This window comes from Mustela erminea, chromosome 13 (genome assembly GCF_009829155.1).
Source record: "Mustela erminea isolate mMusErm1 chromosome 13, mMusErm1.Pri, whole genome shotgun sequence".
Lineage (NCBI taxonomy): Eukaryota > Metazoa > Chordata > Mammalia > Carnivora > Mustelidae > Mustela > Mustela erminea.
In genome coordinates this window covers 88,308,902-88,328,937 of record NC_045626.1, presented here as the reverse complement: position 1 = coordinate 88,328,937, position 20,036 = coordinate 88,308,902, and the positions used below count along the sequence as shown (strand labels likewise).

At 50.0% G+C, this 20,036-nt stretch overlaps 1 protein-coding gene across 1 annotated transcript in view; it reads right to left on the bottom strand.

Annotated features, from left to right (window-relative positions):
- Positions 1-15,909: 15,909 nt before the first annotated feature.
- The window catches only part of TMEM132B (transmembrane protein 132B), a 344,462-nt gene continuing 340,335 nt past the window's right edge, over positions 15,910-20,036 (bottom strand). Inside the window, exons 8-9 of the mRNA XM_032310581.1 lie at positions 19,040-19,231; positions 15,910-18,128 (exon numbers count right to left, since the gene is read on the bottom strand). Of these exons, the coding sequence (XP_032166472.1) occupies positions 16,980-18,128; positions 19,040-19,231 (1,341 nt within the window). The 3' untranslated portion in view covers positions 15,910-16,979. The remainder of the gene's footprint in view (positions 18,129-19,039; positions 19,232-20,036) is intronic.

The window sequence follows — 20,036 nt, the reverse complement described above, 5'->3', positions numbered from 1 at the left end:
GCTGCGGTGGAAGGATTCTTTCTCACTGGGCTCGAGGACACCAGGAACCAGACAGAGCTGCAGGTGGCCAAGGAAACCTAGTTTCCCCCACCCCAAGCACTAATTACAGGGTGTCTTTGCAGCCTGATGAGTATTTAGCCCGCCCAGTGAAACAGTGTGATGATGCCTGACCCACGCAAAAGTTGAACTATCACTTAAGTAGGGCACGATGTTTAAAATACTCATTTCATTATCCTGTAGCATCTCGTAGTTATAAATCTCAAGCGTTGCTCAGGACGTATTTGCAGGTGGGAAGAATCCAGTGTTGTTGTTTCCCCGTGGCAGAAGTGGCCGTGGGCGTGATGGTTGAATCTGAGCATCCGGTTATGGGGAGAGGGACGCTCCCGCGTGTTTTCTGCATCCAGCTTGCTCAGTGTTGGAGAAATATGTGGTACAGAGGACCGGAGGGCAGCCAGACGAGGTGGGAATGTCCCATCCATCCCTGGGGATGCATTCTCAATCCCTGTGTGCTTTTATGACTTCACCGGTAGGATAAAGTCACTTCAGAACTCCCCATAGCTCAACACTGATCACGGCAAGAACGCCAGAGACTATGACCGAGTGTAAAATGCTCCGGCTGGAAGACTGTGTCGGTTCTCCCAAGTCATTTGACTTGTGCATTTTTATTAGTGATGGGGTTTCTGCTCACATCCGTAACAGAGCACTCACTAAGCAGCGGTTAGTTCCGCTTGCCAAAAATATTTCCAGGTTGCTTGTCTACCACGAACAGGATGGAACAGTAACTCTCTGCCCCTTCCTGCGGGGTGGGGGGGCATACGATGAGGCCCGAGGGCCCAACGGGCTAGAACAGAAGGGACACCCCTGGTGAGGAGGGGAATCCATGGTGGGTTGCCTGCCACTTCCAGCTTGGTGGCAGTCACAAAGGCTCCCAGAGCCTGCACGATCGGGAGCCCCTCCGTCAGCATTCCTGACCTCATCAACCATCACATCCCCACCCCCGTCCTTGTCCTTTTGCTGTTCCTCCAACACATCCCATGCACTCCCAGACTGGAGGCCTCTGCAACTGCTGCTCCTCTCTCGGCACACCCCCATCCCCCCGCTAACCCAGGGGTTATTGCGATATTGCTGATTGTCCCCTGTTCCACTTCTCTCTGCACCACGGCCCCCGCCCCAGCGGAGTCCCCACCCCGCTTCACTGTTCTCCGCATCTCTTTACCCACAGCGACCTTCCCCAGGTGTCTGTCACCTGTCTCCTGCCCCGGAAATTTCCGTTCTGTTTGCCGTCACATCCCCGGAGCTCAGAACAATGACGGTCGCAGAGTTGGTGCTCAGTAAGCACGCACTGGAAGGAAGAGTATAAATGGAAGGGCATAAATGCCCATCCCAAAAATTGGGGTTGAAGCAGGTCACATGACCAAGGGGAAAGACAACAGAGTGGGATGTGTGTGATGCCTGGTTGAAGGGAGCCAACGCACGACCCCATCCAGGCAGCCCCCACCACCAGGCGTCACCAGCGTCTTCATCACCATCATCGTTGCTGTTGTACATACCATCATCTTCCTCATCCCCGTCATCGTCAACTTGATCATCATCCTTGTTGTACGTGACCATCATCATCCTCACTGTCATTGAACACCATCACCAATGTCCTCATCACCAGGATCACCATCACCACCATCATCATCCTCATCCTCACCGTCACTGTCATCACCATCACCATCACTGTCATTATCATCATTGTTGCCCTCATTGTCATCGAACACCATCACCAGCGTCGCCACCACCAGCGTCACCATCATCACCATCATCAACCTCATCGTTGCCCGTTGCTATCATCCCCTTCCTCTCTGTCACCATCAGAATGACATTGTCATTGTACTTCATGGTTGTCTTCATCATTCCTAGATGGAAGTCCTCGTAGGAGCCACTGAAGCAGAAGCAGAGATGTGCTGGGACAGTCCCCTCCATCAGGCTCATGAGCAGAGGTGCCATAAGGCATCGTCATGAGTGAGAAGCTGGTGACGGTTTGATTTTGTACGCAGAGGCAAGACAGATGTAAACCTCACGTGTTTGCGCGTGTGCAGGTGCGCCAGCGGACACATTGAGATGAATGATGGTTTGGGGGAACAACCACGAGGCACCCACTGTAGTATATCTTCCCTGCATAGAAACGAATCACCCCAAGGCAGAGCAAATAGATGTCCCGTAATAGACACACATTACATAATCAATCACAGGGGAAATCGAACATCTAGTCCCGTAGTATTGAATTTAGAGTGAGACGGTGAAATTCACTTCACGTTTCACTCCGTTTTGAGGCCAAACATGCCATATGGAGAATTAATGAGACTGCAAATTTCCTACAAATGTTTGTACCCTGATATTCTGGGGTAATGACCATGTTTTCTATTTCAAAAATTACTGGGTAATTTATTGCGGGCTTGCAGTTTCTCCAAGGAAAACACAATTGTCAGTTTGTTAAAGCTAATGGGTTTGGGGGGGTGGGGCATGGGGTGTGTTCGTGTCTTCATCTCTTGCTTCTGGTCTATTTGGTGTCTCACATTTTACCACAAGGATGAGTAACTGACCACAGGTGGCTGGCTCAGAGGGGTACCCAGCAATGTGACAAGGAAAGGAGGGGCAAGAGATGACAGAACATCGGTTTTTAATAGACTAAACCAGGACACAAAACGCAGATGTGGGCTTCACTGGCTAAAACAGGTGCCCTCCGAGGCAGTGTGTTGGGGAAGTTGCCAGAGTGGGCCACATTTTCTGGCAGATATCACTTGGACTTTCAAGTACTTTTATTTTCGTATCTCCTTGCCATTCAATCGGTGGAGGTGCCTGACAATTCAGTGTGAAGTGTCTCTTCTCCAGGGCTCTTAGAAAAGTTCGCTCTGTGCACGGAGTGCTATGGTGCAATTGTCAGACGAGGCAGCTAGCAGAGCGTTACCCCCTCTCTGACACGCTCTGCAATATGTGAGCTTTCCTGAAACTGGAGAACAGCGCAGTCTGCGGGAGGGGTAGGAGTTCGGCTGCCTGGATGCAAATCCCAGCTCTGTCCGTTGGGTTTAGGGTGTATGCTTCAGTATTCCCAACGACAAGTTGGGGAGCTAAGTAGAATCTAACTTTGCGGGGAGCATGAAATTAAGTCAGTGACTGACAGCTCCTATGTTGATTAGAATATGTATTTCGAATTTCCTTCTTCCTTCGAATACTCAGAAAAGGCTTGAAATATCCATAAACATGTGGCCAGACGTGATAGCCTGCCAGAGAGGAAGGGAGTTCTGACCCCTGAACTGGCCCCAGCGTCCCACCAGGAGGACAGCAGCGATGCAGTGGGTCTCCAGCACAAGCCTTCGAGAACGGGACAGGCTTAACTTGATCATGGAACGGTTCTGTGTTGAGCTCATCGGCTGGCAAGGCATTGCATACGGGAGGAAAATAATGCGTGGGAAGCATCAACCTTCTTGTCTTATTTCATTTAAATTGCAGCATCTACTACAAGGTAGGTACCACTGTCTCCCTTTTACAGACGGAGAAACAGATCGGGGAGATTAGGTCACTCGTCCAAACATTCTGCACCATTTAAGTGACCATGTCTGGGTTAACGATCTCGTGTTTCTGGTCCTACAGTCAACATGTGCCTCTCCCTCCTCGGGGTTGGTTTCATCCTTTGCCATCACCGTCTTGGAATTCTTAACAATTTGTGCTTGTGTTTGTGAGAAAGGTCAGACGGGACAACAGACTGGCCAGGTGAGCAGAGGGATAGCCATGCAACATGCATGCCTGCTGTTCCTACCCCCCCCCCAAAACTGATGGTGTCCGTGGTACTGTACAAGCAGGGACTGTGGGAGGCTGCATGAGTGTCCGGGAGACTCGGTGTGAGTGCGGAGTAACCAGCTCTGCCCCTTTCTCTCAGTCTCCTTTAGAACCGGAACTTGCAAAAGTAAGTCGTATCCTAAGAGCCACGAATAAACCAAGAACACTATTGTTTGCATTTTGACTGTTACTCTCCTATCTTAGCCATCCAATTATACTGAAAATGAGGCATAGATGCAAAGCGGGAAATAGAACCATACAACCTTCCCTAATGCATCCTCAAGCCAGGGGTAGAGACTATTAGCAGAATGTGTGCATATCAAGACTAGAAATAACAGTTGTTTCTGTTTGGGGCAACATATCTGCTGTTCTGGCAAGAACGGAATACGTAGGCATGTAAACGCAACGAGATTTGGATTTTTCAAAATCACCCAAACCATCCACCGGTGACATTGGAAGTTGTTGGGAGGTCATCTAAGGGGCTTTTGAGTATTTTTTTTTTTTTTTTTTTTTTTTTTGCTTCAGTCCCTTGAGATTAGAGAGTGCTTTTGTCTAGGGCTGAGAGCTATCCTTGAATATAAGCCACAAACAGAAGGAAAGCTGATTAGGTTCTTTTTCCATTTCTTTCATCCCCAAAGAAACGGATTTTTTTCAGGTTTTTATTACCTGTTGCCAAATGAAGTGTATCTAACTTGTTCATGGTGATAGCCCCACTCGAAGGTAGCTTGAGGTCTCCGTAGACTGTGTCATCAAGCAAGGCTTATCGGGAATTTTGTGATACAGTGTTTTCAGATTTCTGCAGAACAGTTTTGGGCTACCTTTTTTTTTTTTCCTTCTTAAAATCAGTTGTGTATTTACAGGAAGGCAATCAACAGCCCTGGCTACCATGGTCCAAGGAAGCCCCAAGCAAAACCAGTCCTTTTTCCAGCCTTCAGACAACCCCAGCCAGGTCTTGCGCAGCTGCCCTGGGACGAGTTAGGATTGGCAGGGTGTGGTGGTCAGCCCGGAAGGGCGCTGCAGATCCGCCTCTGGTTTCTATGCACCGCTGGGCCACAACAGGCCACACGGAGCACCATGGAGTGTCAGGTGCTCCCCTTGTGGCCTGAACGAGGCCACCAGGAAAGACCATCCTTGAGGCTGAGTGTGCACTGCGGACCTTTATCTGTCAAGGCATCCAGGTAATGAAGGTGCTTGTACAGCGTCAGGTGGCAATGAGATAGGGATGCTCGAAGCTGGAGGTGAGCAGCCTGTGCCTGCCTACTCCAGACCACAACAGGTCCCACCAAGAACTCGGAGAATCGAAGGGGAGCCGGTCGCCCATTCTCTGCACCTGCGGTTCAAGGACTCAAGGTGGGATCCTCTGCAGGCGGAGGTCCCGTCTGCTGCTCCTTTCTTCCTTCACTGAAACTCTTCCTTCCACAGCCCCAAATCCCCATCCTGCCGACAAAGCCCACGGAAATCTCCAAGTCTTCCTTTCTTCTTTCTTTTGAGGAGGCCGGGGGAGGTGTGGCAATCCTGAGACTGGGGAGCATCTGCCCACCGGTGCAGGGACAGAAGCAGAAACGATCTCTAGGAGAACATCTGGGCTTGGTTTATTTTGTTGTTGGATTCTTGGGGGTTTTCCATGACTGAACTTAGGTATAATTTACCTACAAAGAAACGGATATGTTCTAAGTGTCTAGTTGTGTGAACTGTAATGCAGTTCTTGGTCAAAACAAAGAATGTTTCCATCACCCAAGTCAATGTTCCTTTTCAGTGAATATACATCATCAACGAAGGCAAACACCGCCCTAGTTTCTATTCCCAGACTTTTTTTTTTTTTTTTTTTTGTTATTCCTGAATTTCATATTAATTGGATCATATAGTGTGTCCTCTTGGGTTTTGTGTTTTTTATTTCACTGAATACAGAAAGTACATTTCAAAAACCAGTGCATTACATTAATAAGGTGCAAGGAATAAATAAGTAGCTTTTTTTTTTTTTTTTTAAATTTCTCAGCCCTGCCCCACTGTTTGAAAAAGAAACAATTGTTCACTCACTCTTCCTTGGATGGCTGTTTGGACTGTGTAGGCTGTTTTCAGTTTTCATCAATTTCAGATGAACCCACTCTTAACATCCTTGTTTGGGTGGAACTGTGTTCTTAACTGCTCTGGGGTAAATACCCAAGGATGCCACTCTTAGTTAATATGTTACATCTACAATCCACTTAACCAGAAACTGATACAATGTCTTCCAAAGTGTGGATAGTATTTCCCAGTCCCACCAACCAAGTCTGACAGTGTTGCCTCCTCCACATCTCTGCAAACAATGGTGCTTTGGTCTTTCTGAGATTAGCCACAATGGGCAGAAGGTAGGAGAACTTCCTTCTCGCTGAGGCTAGCCTCTCCCTAATGACAAATGATGTAAGCCCCTCATTGTCGTGCTGTTCACAGATCTTCCTTTGGGAAGCTTTGACTCAGGTCTTCTACCCATTTTCAGTTGTGCCATTTGTCTTTTTATTAACTCGCAGGTGATTCTTTCTTTATTCTAGACATGAGTCTTTTGCATGGAGAACATTTTCTGGAAATACTGCTTTATAGATGGACTTCTCAAACCCTTATATATGGCCTGAAACCTTCAAGGGAGAAGATTAAGTTCCCGGAACACCTTTTTAGTGTTTTGTTGTGGTGGTGGTGATTGTTGTTTGTTTTTGTTTTTCCCTCCAAGTGAGCTAGCCCCGTCTCCTGCCCATACCACATGTGGAGAAAAGTCATGCTCAACAGTCTAGCACCATGAGACCCAAACGTGCCCTCGAATGTACCTGCTTAGCCCAAGTCCTCCAGCGACACTTTCTAAACATTTTGCTTGTTTGTTTGTTTTTTAGGAATTACCAGGCTCCCCACCTCCCACACGACGGTGGACACTTTGGAACGGGGAATATCGCAGCACGTGGGTGGCTAATGCAGAGCCCTATGTGGGGTCGATATGTCTTTGGTTTATTTTTAAAATGCATCTCAGGGGGTGCCTGGGCGGCTCAGTGGGTTAAGCCTCTGCCTTCAGCTCGGGTCATGATCTCAGGGTCCTGGGATCGAGCCCCGCACCGGGCTCTCTGCTCAGTGGGGAGCCTGCTTCCTCCTCTCTCTCTGCCTGCCTCTCTGCCTACTTGCTTTGCGATCCCTCTCTCTGTCAAATAAATAAAATCTTTTTAAAAAAAAAAAATGCATCTCAGGGGGACACAGGGCGGCTCAGTCAGTTGAGCAGCTGACTCTTGATTTCGACGTAGGTCATAATCTCAGGGTCATGAGTTCGAGCCCCACGTCGGTGCTGAGTGCGGAGCCTGCTTGGGATTTCCTGTCCCTCACCCTCTGGCCCTCCCCAGCCCCTCTCACACACTCTCTCTATGAAAAAAAAAATTGCGTCTCAGGCCATATCTCTTTCCTGTTCGAGACCACCAACCCCCCCTGGCCCCCCCACCCCCGGATGGAAATCATTGTCTGCACACAGCCAGGCTCTAATGGGACGTTTCAAGCACGTGGCAATTCCTGCCTTAGCATGTTCTAGTCCCTCAACCTGGAAATTCTTGATTTTATCTGCCCATCAAGACTCGGTCACTGTTGTCAGCATTCTGTCCTCCTGGGATCTTCAGGACATGGGGTTCTGCAGACCTTCTGCCAGATCCATGAACCTGGAGACAAAGCTGATGTGTTGGACCCTTTACTGTCACAGTAAGTTAGTGGTTATTTTGTCTCTGCGTCATCTCGTACGAACAGAAATACTCTTTTCAAGGTGAGAACCCACCTGGAGGTTTTCTGCTTTGTTCCATAATGTTATGTTAATGTTCAATAGAGCGTATTTGGTGGTTTTCGCTACCTAGAATCTTGCCGCTAAGGTCATGTAAGTTTTTGAAAAGTAGTTCAGAATCTTCGAACCACAGGTTTGTGACCACAAAAAGTTAAATAAAATGTAAGGTGAATAGTATCAGTGTTTCCATAATTCACTAATAGGTCTCCTGTGGTCATGCCTTCTCCAGACACACACCTCATCATCAGGATGAGGACAGTTCTAGGCGGTCGGTGGAACCAGGCTCGCTCAAGGCCTCTGTGGACCCCCGGATGCCCTTCCGTCAGTAAGGTCATACTTGAAGGCAGATCGAACATTTGAAATAACAACCACATGTAAATATGAAATAGAATTCTTTTGCCTCCAAAAATATCTAGTTTCCCTAAATCCTTATTCTTTGTAAGTGGCTACAATCGCTTGGGCATCACTGTATACATTTGGAAATTCTTGGTAAGTTAGAAAGTCTCACTTGTGAATTGTTTCCAAAAACCATGAAAATGTTACAGCTTCTAAACTTAACCACAAACAGAGCTGACATGATATTGTCTTTCTGTAGTCGTTTTGAGTTTGGTGGTTTTCTCTTTGCATTTTCGGCTCTGGGTGTGTATGGGGCTAAGGCTGCCCCAGGCCTGGTGCCAGTGTCCCCAGGTCAGACCCTGATTTCAGGTCCCAGAAGAAAGGACAGGAAGTGCAGAGCCTCCCTGAGAAGAAGGGACGGGTCGGGACAAAGATCTCATCAATCCAGAGATCCCTGATGTATCACACCTTCATGTTTAGAACCTCTTTGTGTTCCTCAAAGGAGCTCCAAGGGCCAGCATTTCCGGACTGAGCAGGAAGGAGTCCCCCTGGGGGCAGATCTGATCCACGTGGGGAAACAGCGAACAGGGATCCTCTACCTGCCCCCACCCTCACTGGCCACCCGGGCCACCTTCCCAGGGTGCACAGGAAGGACCATTGCCCACACCCGACCTCGACAATCTAAATGCACATTCTGATTCCTGCCATATGGGCCACTGGAAAGTTCCGAGGTCAAAGAGCTCCGAGGTCAAAGATGGCCTGAACATTTTGGTAGATCAAGAAAAATGGGAACTACAAGCTCCCCCGTTATGTTTTATGAAAAAATAATGCTATTAAGGGGTGTTGAACTCTGATACAATCTGCTATTAATCCTGCAGAGTTAAAAACTAGAAACTGGATACACAGTATTCAAGTTCATGCGAACTATTTTCAGGGCAGGCAGCATGAAAACAGAATACAAAAATATCCACTTTGACCAGCCCTGACCCCTAATGGCCCGGTAACCGAGCAGGATTCTCCTTCATGTGCTGGTCCGTCCAACGCACCCTGGAGACTCACCTGGTGTTCCTTCATGCAGACTGAGCTTGCGTCAAAGTGGCTTCCAAGGTCCCAGCGATGCTGCCTTCTTGAGTTCTGGTCCACCTCGTCGTTTGAAGGAGTCAAGGCTCAGAATGCATGCGTGGTGCCAACTGTTCTCTCTTTAGAGCTCTTGCCTTTTGCAGGAAGGGAGAGGAGTTCCGCAGAGACCTCTGTGTGAGAGTCTCGCTGACCACTTCCCGGGTTACAAAGCCGCCCCAGGCCCCTGTAACGATCACGCTGAACTGGGAGCATGGACGGTGGGCTCATAGTCGTCGCAGACGCCTGGGACAGCCAACCTGACACTGCCTCGGGGAGGGAGCTTGCTCTTCTAAAGCTGCATTTTGACAGAGGCATGGTCAGCCTGGCGGGCTTTAGTTCGGGCAACCTAGTGTGAGCGAGCGTGCTGGGATGGGGTCCCTTTCCCACTCACACTCTGCAGCGTCGTGGAGACCGGTGTGTTGGAATGGTTTAGCCCTCCTCGAGTTGAATGCAACACATCCCAAGACAATGAATCTGAACTAGAATTTTTGGTGCCTACGTGGGTTTTCCTGGGACACAAATTTTTATAAGTGAAACTGGCTTGCCTCCCGCCTGGCAGGGACGATTCTTAATAAAGATTTTTCTTTCATGAAAATTCAACTTTGTAAGCTTTAAGGAAAGATGAACTTTTCTTGGCTTTCTCCAAGAACGGAATGTGCATGTCTTCACTACAGAAACTCATGGACCACCGCTGTCCTCTCTCCGGAAGGCACCTTCCTAACCTGGAGAGTTCGGCCAGAATACTTCCCCTGGGGCACCGAGCAAGTCTCCTTCCCTTGGATTCTTGCTCTCGTATTTAAGTTAACCTTTCTTTTCTCTAATTCTCAGGGTCTCGGCCAATAACTGTCCGCAACACTCTGAAGACACGGCCAGCTGCCTTTACACCGGACCTAAGTTCTTCTTAATACCCTCCTTCAAACACCTATTTGAGGATGAGGCGATTTCCTGGAACCTACCAATTGACTATTTTACTATAACAAGGAATCGTCCAACACGTTTTATTTCTTCATTTTCAAAATGTTTGGAAGTGCCTTTACAGATATGTTCAGTATACCAAGGAACATACACAACAGATCATCCTGAAAACCGTGGGTAATATGAGAAAGACGTCATACAACCGAGAAAGTATATAGAAGCACAATGTTATTACAGCATGCTCCGTTCATAATATCGGGCGTGTACCAGGCAACAAGAACCCAACTCAGAAAAGGAGAAGGTAGGGAATACCACCTTTGTTTTTCCAATGCCAAACCAAATACCCCCCCCACCCCCCACTGTCGCCATGAAGCCAGCCAGAAGCGGGCTGTGTGGGTTTGGCCGTTCACTGCGCTCGGCAGCCCAGATCAGATCCCCCTGCCTGAGAAGAGTCAGGGGACCGGACAGATTTAAGTTGGGAGCACACCGCATGCTCTTTGGAGACCTGGTGTAGATAAGCAGCATCTTAAGAATCGTTGACCACGGGGAGACACATGTGGCCCCCCACCGAGAGCCCTGATTTGCTGCATCGCACCCATCATTGTTCACGCACTACAATTCTCTACTCTCAGCTCCTGCCTTCCATACTTTGGCTTAAACCCAAGACCATGCCTGGAACTTCCATGGTCATGGGGGGAAGGGGAGGGGGAGGATTGGAAAATAGATTCGTTCCTGGAATCCACATTGAATTTTAAAACTGATGTTCTAAATAAGGCTCCCCGTGGAGGGCAGCTAAGGGAAGTCCCTCGCTTGGTGGACTGAGTGCCCAGAGGAAACACGTGGGTCCCTCCTTTGGCCAGCCTTGGCGTCTCTAGGGTTGGGAACTGCCAGTGGTAGGCGATTTACAGCAGCTGAGCCACAGGGACAGTAAAAGGCCCCCACGCAAGTTTCCAGATGTGCCCAGGAGAGACACACAACCCGGAGAGTGGAATACGGGACTGAGAACCCGGGAGGGTGTGCTTTACCAACGCCTGGCAGGTGCTCCTTCTCAGCCTAAAATATCCCTGGGTCTAGAGCATGTTTGCCTTAAGTGGGAACCGACCCAGATGAAACACAAGATCCTGCAGTCGTCATGACAAAGAACACAAGGCACACTCTCCAAGGAAGCCTCTCTAGGTGAAGAAACTGCATTACCTGGGCAGCGTCTACACGGGCATTGGTGTTATTTCATTCAGCGAGTCAAATTCCTACAAAGGAAGTCATCATAAAGTAGCACATTATCTGAGCTCCAACCTTACCACGGGAACCGGAAAGTGGTACGTGCTCTTTGGCCAGAGGAAGAAAAGATAGAAGGGTCAGGTCAACAGCGATTGAAGCCTAGAGGAGTACGATTTCAAATGGGTCGAGAGGTCGGTATCACACAGACCCCGAATCCCGGAGCAACATTCACCCCTCTGTTTGGAAAGTGCGTTCTTCCAACGGGCAGTGCCGATCCATTAAAAAGGCCACCTGTCCTCTTGGCTTCTGTAGTCTCTAACCAGATTTCAATCCTCAAGATCAAATTAAAAAGTTTCGTCTTGAACTGATCGAGGACAATAATTAAAGCCAAAGAAATCCTAAAGGCATCTCATGGAACATGCAGATTGTCCAGTTTTGATGACACGACTACATTCTTGGGCCGGGGCAGTGAGTCCCTATTGGACTTGGACTGATATTTTCCATCTAGGAAATGACAGTGTCCCGCTCACCTCGATTCCTAGAAGACCCCGAGTGCATCGCTTCTGCACTTTCTCATCTTTTTAAAACCTCTAAAAACAAACAAACAAACCAAAAAAAACCCCTCCATCTCTGATCTAACCTGCGTAAAACCATAGAAGCAATAGCCCCCAAATTGGAAATGTGGGGGTTTGCATTTTGCACACACTTAAAAATCGAAGAAAACAAATATTCATTCTTTTACAAACCTTCTTTTTCCAAGCTTCGTCTTCTCTTCTCTTTTAGAAACCAAGTTTTTGGACTACGTGTGTGCACCCTCGGGCCAGGGGAGAGCCTGCGGGGGGCATGGCTCTGTCCTCCTGTGTTCCAAGGAGGAGGAGGAGGAGGAAGAAGAGGTGGCCAGTGGGAAATCCTCCGCCCCCGGGAGAGCATGGGGGCTCATCTGTAGCCTGTTACTCTGTGGATCTGATTTCACAAGCCAAGCCTCCAGATTTCCACCCACTGCCCCAAACGAGAGAGCCCATGTAGAAGGGGAACATATTGTGACGGAACAAGTAAGTGCCTCATCCTGAGAGCAAGGGGCAGCATTTGCCAAGACGCCAAAGGTAATGCTGGCGAAGTCGAGAAGGACACATGCGCCAATGGAGGAACTGTGTGGGCTGAGCAGCTCCTGGGTTTTTCTTATGTCTCCATAGCTCTGCCTGTCCTGGACCTCAGCACCCACGCCCCTGCCCTGAATACATACACGAATGAGTCATTCACAAAGAAAGACCAGAAGGGAGACCGAGGCTGGGGGCCAGCATCCTGCATGTCAGCGCTGAGTCCAAGACAGTGTGACCCTGGCCAGGGACGTGGGTGCCACGAACCCTCCTTCTGAGACATCCTGGGATAAGTGTCCCCCGGCTGGGAAAGCAAATAAGAAGCTTTCCAAGGTGAAAGTTGTTGGTAAATTTCAAGAAACATTGTCTTTTGGTTTCCATTTATTGCTCTATCAGAGGTATTAAAAAATCTCTGGCTAAGAAGAAAAAAAAATAGATACCAATATAGCGAAATCATACAGGAGCTAAAATTGAAAAGGGGCTGTGTGCGTAAAATAAAGAAACCACGGAAGAAGGTTTAAATGTTTATTTTCATGTTAAAAATGATGAGTTACCCTGTGGTTAGAATATACTTTATGCTGGGAAATGTAGTCACTTTATTTCTGAAGTATTTCCAGGGGGGGAAAAAAGAGGAAAAAAAAATCCGAAAGTAATGAAGAGTAAGATCAAAATATTCTGGCAGATTCCATCAGTGATACCGCCAACGAGCCGAGCCCTGTCCAGGCTGCGTTCCTACCCGGTGTTTCCCCTACCACGGGTTCAGATATTTCAGAGTGGGAAGGCTGTACATTTAAAAGCTACAGTGTTGCATGCTTCTGCTGTAAAATGTATCTATTCCAGCACACTTCTCGGTGAGTCGTATTGCGTATCTCACATACAAAAATATCTGCCAGCCGTGTCCTCCCGTAACCTCCACCACCCGGCCTGTCCCTCCACATCACAGGGGATACGTGGTACATCACACGTCTAGAATTTCGATGGAGGAGAGGGTTGCTGGGTCTATCAACTATCGTGTCACTTACAGAGACGAGGATGGAGAGTTGAAGCCGTTTTTGAGATGATTCGAGAAAAGACAATGGTCCCAGAGACGCGTAGGAAGCAGGTGCAAGTGCTCTGTGTGGTCGTTGACGGTGGGTTGGTTGGTTCTCTGACACAGAGCCTCGACCAGGCCCAGCACCCCTCTTGGGAGGATGCCTTTCCAAATTGCTGAAGAAAGGGTGAAAAGGGTCAAAATACACAGAGGCCGACTTCCTAAAACTTAGAAATGAACAATGTACAAAGTGCTCATCTATGGATGGGGCAAACGGGACAAGAAGTAATCTGTGTTCTCCCTGTGCTAATGTGTACACACGCACACCCTCTGCCTGGAGTTGAAGTCTGGGAGCTGACCCCGGCCAGGGCGCGACACAGAAGAGCTGGGGGGTCAGTCAGTCCTCTGTCGGTGCACACCGTCAGCCAGAAGCTTGCCGGGGGCGCTCCTCTGGGACACTGGCAGGCTCTTCTGGCTTCCCCGCCGAGGTGACACGGTGCATTTAAGCTTCACTTCCGTCGGGTGGCAGCTGCTCCTGGATCCCAGGGCGTGGCCCGGGAGGGGGTACATCTGGCAGCTGGGAACACTGGTCTCACACCCCCCACTTCTAGGTGGCCTGATCCCCATGGGCGTCTGAGTCCCATCCATGGGACCCGCACAGCTTCTAGCCTGCGGCCCCCGAGGAGGCAGGCTGGCACTGGCCTGGGGGGCAGGGGGAGAGGAAGGGGATTGATCCCTGTGGTTCTAAGGTGACTAATCACACTGATCAATGGGCTATTCCCGCTGTGAGAAACCTGGAAACTCCAGGCACGTGCAGGCCCCCAGGGAACGGATTTCAAGGTTTCCTAAGTGACATCTTTTCCCTGTTCTGGTTTAGATATTGAAGGGCGTAGCTCCTATTCATTTTAAGTGATCTGGTTGGAAAATAAGCAATCTTCCTTGACTTGGTGAGCGGGTGAGCAGAAAACATTTAGGACAGAAAGAACCTCACCGAAATCCTGGGAGGCTGGGATAGTGGCCACAGCAAGTCAGGGAGCAGCCCACAGTGCCATTCTACTAAATACTGTATTCTCTGTTCACACACGTGCACACGCGTGTGCATCCAGGTGAGTTGAGTGTGTGCCGTGGGTAAAAGGGACCCCTGCCCCCGCCCAGGACCTTCCACATGACTCTCAAGGTGAAGTGAGATAGAACAGCAGCCGGCAGAGGCTACAGAGCCCGGATCACGCCGGGGGGACTCCTGCTCACCCTCAGGAGGCATCTTCAGGGCAGCAGTCAGTTTCGCGGCGCCGAGAACGCACTGGCACGTTCCCGCTTCTGAGGCCGCCAGGTCTGTGCTCTGTCTGCAGCAAGTGCTCCGACCCCAGGAAAGGCTCTGATGCACAAGCTTCTCAGTAACGCTCCCTTGTCCCTTCCCAGATCCCCTGCCCTCGGCCACCCAGGGCCTCACTGCAGCAGCAGGGGCAGCCTGCCGAACATGCGTGGGGGCACACACGCGTGTGCACGCGTGAGACTCACCCCCTCTATCCGCTGAGCTCCCGCCGTTTCAGACACAGAGCTCTCGTTATTTCGGGATGCTGACGATCCACAGGGAGAGAACATAGAGAACATGGCACAGTGAGCAGGCCTAGTCTGGAGAGCTACGTGGCCTTAGCATGAGAACTCCCTGGCGCCCTGGGGTGGGGGGGCGAGCTCCCTCCGTACCCAGTCCTCGGTGAGCGGCGGCCGCCTCCTCCGGGGACTTCAGCCTTTTCTCTGTAAACTCGCTCGGAAGCCAACGCCTGGGTCTCCTGGCTTCTTGCTTCCATCGGGTCAGAAGATTCTGGAAACTTCACCGGCTTCAGCCCTTAGTTCCCATCGGAAACACAAGATCGGCTGGACGCGGGCCTCTAGAGATCAGACCCACAGCGCTGCTGATCTCCGCCCTGTCCCGTGGGCAAGGGACACAGGCAGGACGCTGTGGCCGCCACATGGTGCGCGAGGAGGCAGGGTCGGCGTGCTCCCGGGTACACCGAGAGCTCCACGACACCCCAGAGCCTCTTGTTCCGACGGCTCGCTCCTCCGCCGCCATGTGGAGTCAACCAGCTGCTTCCTTGCCCCTCCGGCGGGTCTTCGCGACTCTGGCTTTACAGGTCCAGGCCCCAGCCACGCAGATGGCCCCGGAAAGCCCGGAAGAGGTGGGCCAGCCCCGGCGCCCGTCTTCCCAGCTATGCCCCGGCGTACAACGTTGCTCTGCTCTGCTAATCTGAAATTCTTGCTCGGCTTGGAACCCGTCCTGCTCTTTTTTGAAAGACATTTTTTTAATTTGTGAATTATGCAGGGGGGGTCACACTTTTTTTTTTTTTTTTCCTGTTGTCACTCTGACTTTCCAACAGCTAGGGTGTTTCTGCCTACCTGCTTCTGAAACTCTCCAACAGTCATTTAATTTATGAAACTTGGAGGCCGACCCATTCCTTTCTCCATCAGTGCCTACCCTGCGTAGGCCTGAGCCCTGCCGGAGCCAGGACTGATTATTTTTGGTGGGGGGGGGGGTGTCATTATATGGATGGATTCTTACATATTGCTAAGTTGAAACATCATTCTACTTACTTTCGTTTTTTTTTCTTTTTTTGCTCTGGTAAAACAGAAGTGTAACCTGAACATTGATTCCTACACCATTTCCTTTCTGTGTCATAGTAATTTAAAATTTTGATTTCAGCTTGGATAACAAATTGTGTTGACCGGAAAGCACCAGTATAAATACGCCTCTCAGGGTCTTTCTGCCCTCAGAAATGCACTCCAGGAGTCCCCCACGAATGTCCCACAAGCAGAAGATAAAAACAAATGCGGTTGACAAGTGGTCACCCAAGTCTGTAAGCGTCGTATAGAAAACTGTAAAGATGGCCCTCCCTCGCACTATATTAATATTTTATGTAAAATCCCGTGTCCCAGTCCGATATACGAGGACGTTCCACAGCGAAGACAAGGGAGAAGAGCGTGAGGATAAGCTTCCCAGACATCGCCCCTTCAGTAAGGAAGTGGGCAACGGAGAGCACCTGACGTTCGACCCAGATGCGGCGAACGTCAGCGACTAAAACTCATGTGAAAATCAAACGTCTCCGAGAGAGGAGACCATGATTGCTTTTCTTCATGTTTCAAAAAGAATTCCAGAGGCCAAAGGAACCAGGTGCAGGTGCAAATGTGTATAAAAATAATGAGCAGCCTTGTTACAAATAAGGACGGCTACATTCAGCATCTTTCACGAACGTCCAGTCTCAGGCCAAGGGCAAGGAGTGTCCACTGTGCTTTAAAAGTTCTAGGAGTAGAAAAATCAACACCCGAGCCTTTTCGAATCCCACGCGGCCGTTTGTCGCGAGATGACTAACAATGTCTGTGGGGCCAGGTTTAGTGTGTTTCAGCTGAGCTAGGAGCAGGTAGCAGGTACGACTGTCGCCTCAGAATTTCTCCAGGAGCTACAGGTGGCTGCTTTCGAGACATTTCCCGGCTTACAACCCGGCTGCTGTTACTCTCCGGGCCTCTGACACCTGCTCAGAAAGGGATCCCCTCCCCCCAGACCGCCCCAAACGAAGCTTTGTTAAATCACCCCCTATTGCTGAACAAACTCACTGCTCCACCGTTCCAAAAACAGAAGGCATAGAGGTGAATACAAACGTAAGAAAGGAGCTCACATGGGGTCCTGCAGCCTTTCCATGTAGTCTCTGAGGTCCCGGGGGCCCCCCAGCCCCGTGTCCTGACACACCCACTTGATGTTGTCCTCACTGTCAAACAGGATGGAGTTGGTGTACGGGCCGCCGTCCTCCGGGAGGATGGTGGTGTAGGACGTAAACTTGACTCGCTTCCGCTTTGGGCCCGATGGATTCAGAGGCTCACTTTTCAGGTCCTTCTCATAGACATAGTCAGAGGGCCTGAGCAGTTGGCTGTGGAAGGTCTTCTGGGAACCGCCGTTGAGAAGGAAGTTCCTCTCCTCGAACTGCAGGCCCCTGTCTATCATGGTCGTGCACTCCTCCGACGGGAGGGTGATGTCCACGGGGTTCTCCAGAAGTTCCACCTCGTTCCCAAGCCAGACCCAGTCATGGGAATGGGGGATGTTGCCTTGCTCGCTCACGGCGAATCTTTTGTGTCTGTATTTCCAAGCAAATGCCACACAGTTGATCAAGAAGACCAAAATGGCCAGGCAGAAGACACAGAGCAGAGCGTACATGCCGATCTCCAAGTCAGTCAACCCCCTTGAGGTCACTGTCAGGTCACTGGGATTATTGGGTTCCGGTAATTTCCCTTGAGTGGGGAAGCTTGTGAAGGCATCTGCGCCACCACTCTTGAGTGACTTCTTATCCTTTCCTTCCTGGGGAGACCATGGGGTTGTGCTTTTGTTGCTACGTTCCTCGTGGCCAACAGAGGCGCCATGTTGGAACCACTCCTGACCTGCTCTCTCCTGGTTCCCTTCACGGTCTATGGAATTACTGAGGTGGTCTTTGTATTCCCGACTGATGCCCTCAATGTCGTTGGTGCCTCCTTGGTGCTCATCAATATTTGGTTGAAATCTGACCTTGACATTTCCTTTACCCACGGCAAGAACGCTCTTCCTCTTGGTCTTCTGACAGGGCTCACTAATCATCATTTCTAGTTTAATCAAGGGCCCTTGCCCTTCACCCTGTGCGACCACCACCGGCCATCTGGACTGAAGGTTTGCCTGGACAGACACCACCATTTCATCCAATGATGACACAGTAACTGAAAAATCCTTGGGGTCATAAATGTCTAAGGGTGTCACCGAACCATCACTGAACAAAATCCAAGAACTGACTATTGCTTCCTAAGAAAAATGAAACCAAAGCATTATGTTATGATCAGTTTCCTTCAAATTGCAAACAAATACAATTTCCTATAGAAAATTATTTAAATATAGAGACTGAGGAAAGTAAACTTCTATGTCTTATGATCTTGACTGGTTCTTGGCATGTCTTGAACTGGCATCCAGAATGCACGATTGCCCCACTGACGTGAGAAGCAAATGATGATACACTTTAAGGAATGCATTAAAGTGCATATTAATTTATTGCATGCCAGACAACAGAAGTTGACTCTGACCTTTCTAAAAAACACTTTGAAAGATCAGGCCATTGATCTGAATCAAGATCAGGTTCATCAAGGCTACTGCTCCAGATAATATCATTTTGAATACCCTTTATTAGGAAGCCAGTGCCAAGGAAATGAAACACGCACCGGCAGAGGGGCCTGGGACACGATGCCTTAGGAGAAGAGCTCACCAGAAAGGCACCGTGCCCAGGTGCCTTGATGAACCTTGTCACGAGGTCAAAGACAGAGGAGAGCTTTAGAGATGGCAATGATAGTAAACAGTAGTGATTGGCTGCCCATTAGCCATGCTTGTTTGAGCAGCTGAAATGGAATTTCCAGGTATCAAAAACCACCTGCTTCGGCAGAATGACAATATGGGATCCTTTGGTCATGGTCTAGCAGGGTGTGCCGAGCACAGATAAGGCTGCGGTAAAGCATACGGGACATGGACCTGTGGTCGGTGGATAAAAGCAAAAACGAGCCACATGTATCTAAGTCCCTGGTAGAGACAGGGTTGACCCCGACCAGAAACAGAAAGAAGCTTCAAGGGCCTCCCGTCCTAGCTACGAGTGCTCTACTGATCTCCTCCGCAGACGTGAGAGGGAGGTGATCTCAAATGACCTGGACTCAAGGATTCTGGAATCCCACCTGCTGCGGGGCCTGGAGAACGTCCTGGGCCGACACCGCTGAGACGATGGCTCTTTTGTCTGCTCTGTGAGGCTGAAGGGCAAGGGACAAGCCGGCCACCAGCTGCACACCCAGGTCTGCGATGGTGACGCGGTCATCCAGCACGATCACCGTCTTCTCCGCCAGGATGGAGTCGGACAGCGGCGAGAGCACCTTTGAAGGAAGTGAGAAAGCTCCAGGGTCTGCCGCACACAAGGGTCAGGACCGCCTGATGTTTCCACCAGCGCGTTCCCTTAGCTCTCTGCTGGAGGAGCGCGCCTGTGGGGACCGCGTGGGCCCACAGTGCGCTGCAGGTCACTGACGCGCTTGCCAACGGGAGGAGTATGACACGTGCTGGTCCGTTGCCTTTCCCCTGGTTCAGGCCACGAGAATACCAATGTATTTCCAAGAAGACCGCAATTTAACTGCGAGGCAATACCTAGACTGCCCGCCTTGGCCCCAGGCGCTCAGGCAGCGACGAAGTTTCCCAGACACTAACAGTTAGAGGTGGAAATGGCAAAATTGTGGGAAAGCGCCCACAGGGCACAGGGCTCTGCCACCATCCTTCCAGGGGACAGCGAGCTGTTCCCCACGGACAACAGTGATCGCGGTGTGGGCCGCTGTGTCACCGCTGGAGACCATGTAAACAAAGTGGGAGAGGGGTTTTTAAGGTCCTAAGAAGCCACTGCTTCTAATTTAACATCTATTTTTTGCAACTAGGGGGAGTAACCAACGGAGAGGAACATCTAGTTGGCAGAATTTCTAGAACTACCCACCCCCCAAGATGTCCTCACTAATCTGTCAAGCCTGGGAACGTGAAGATGAGAAATCGCTCTTGTGATGATGTTACGTTCACACAGCAGGTCTGCCTTATCACAGAGCTTATCCTGGATTCCCTGAGTGGATCCATTGGCGTCCCGTGAAGCCCATACAAGCAGAGCTTTCCCCGGCTGGTGGCGGAAGGGAAAGTCACAGAGAT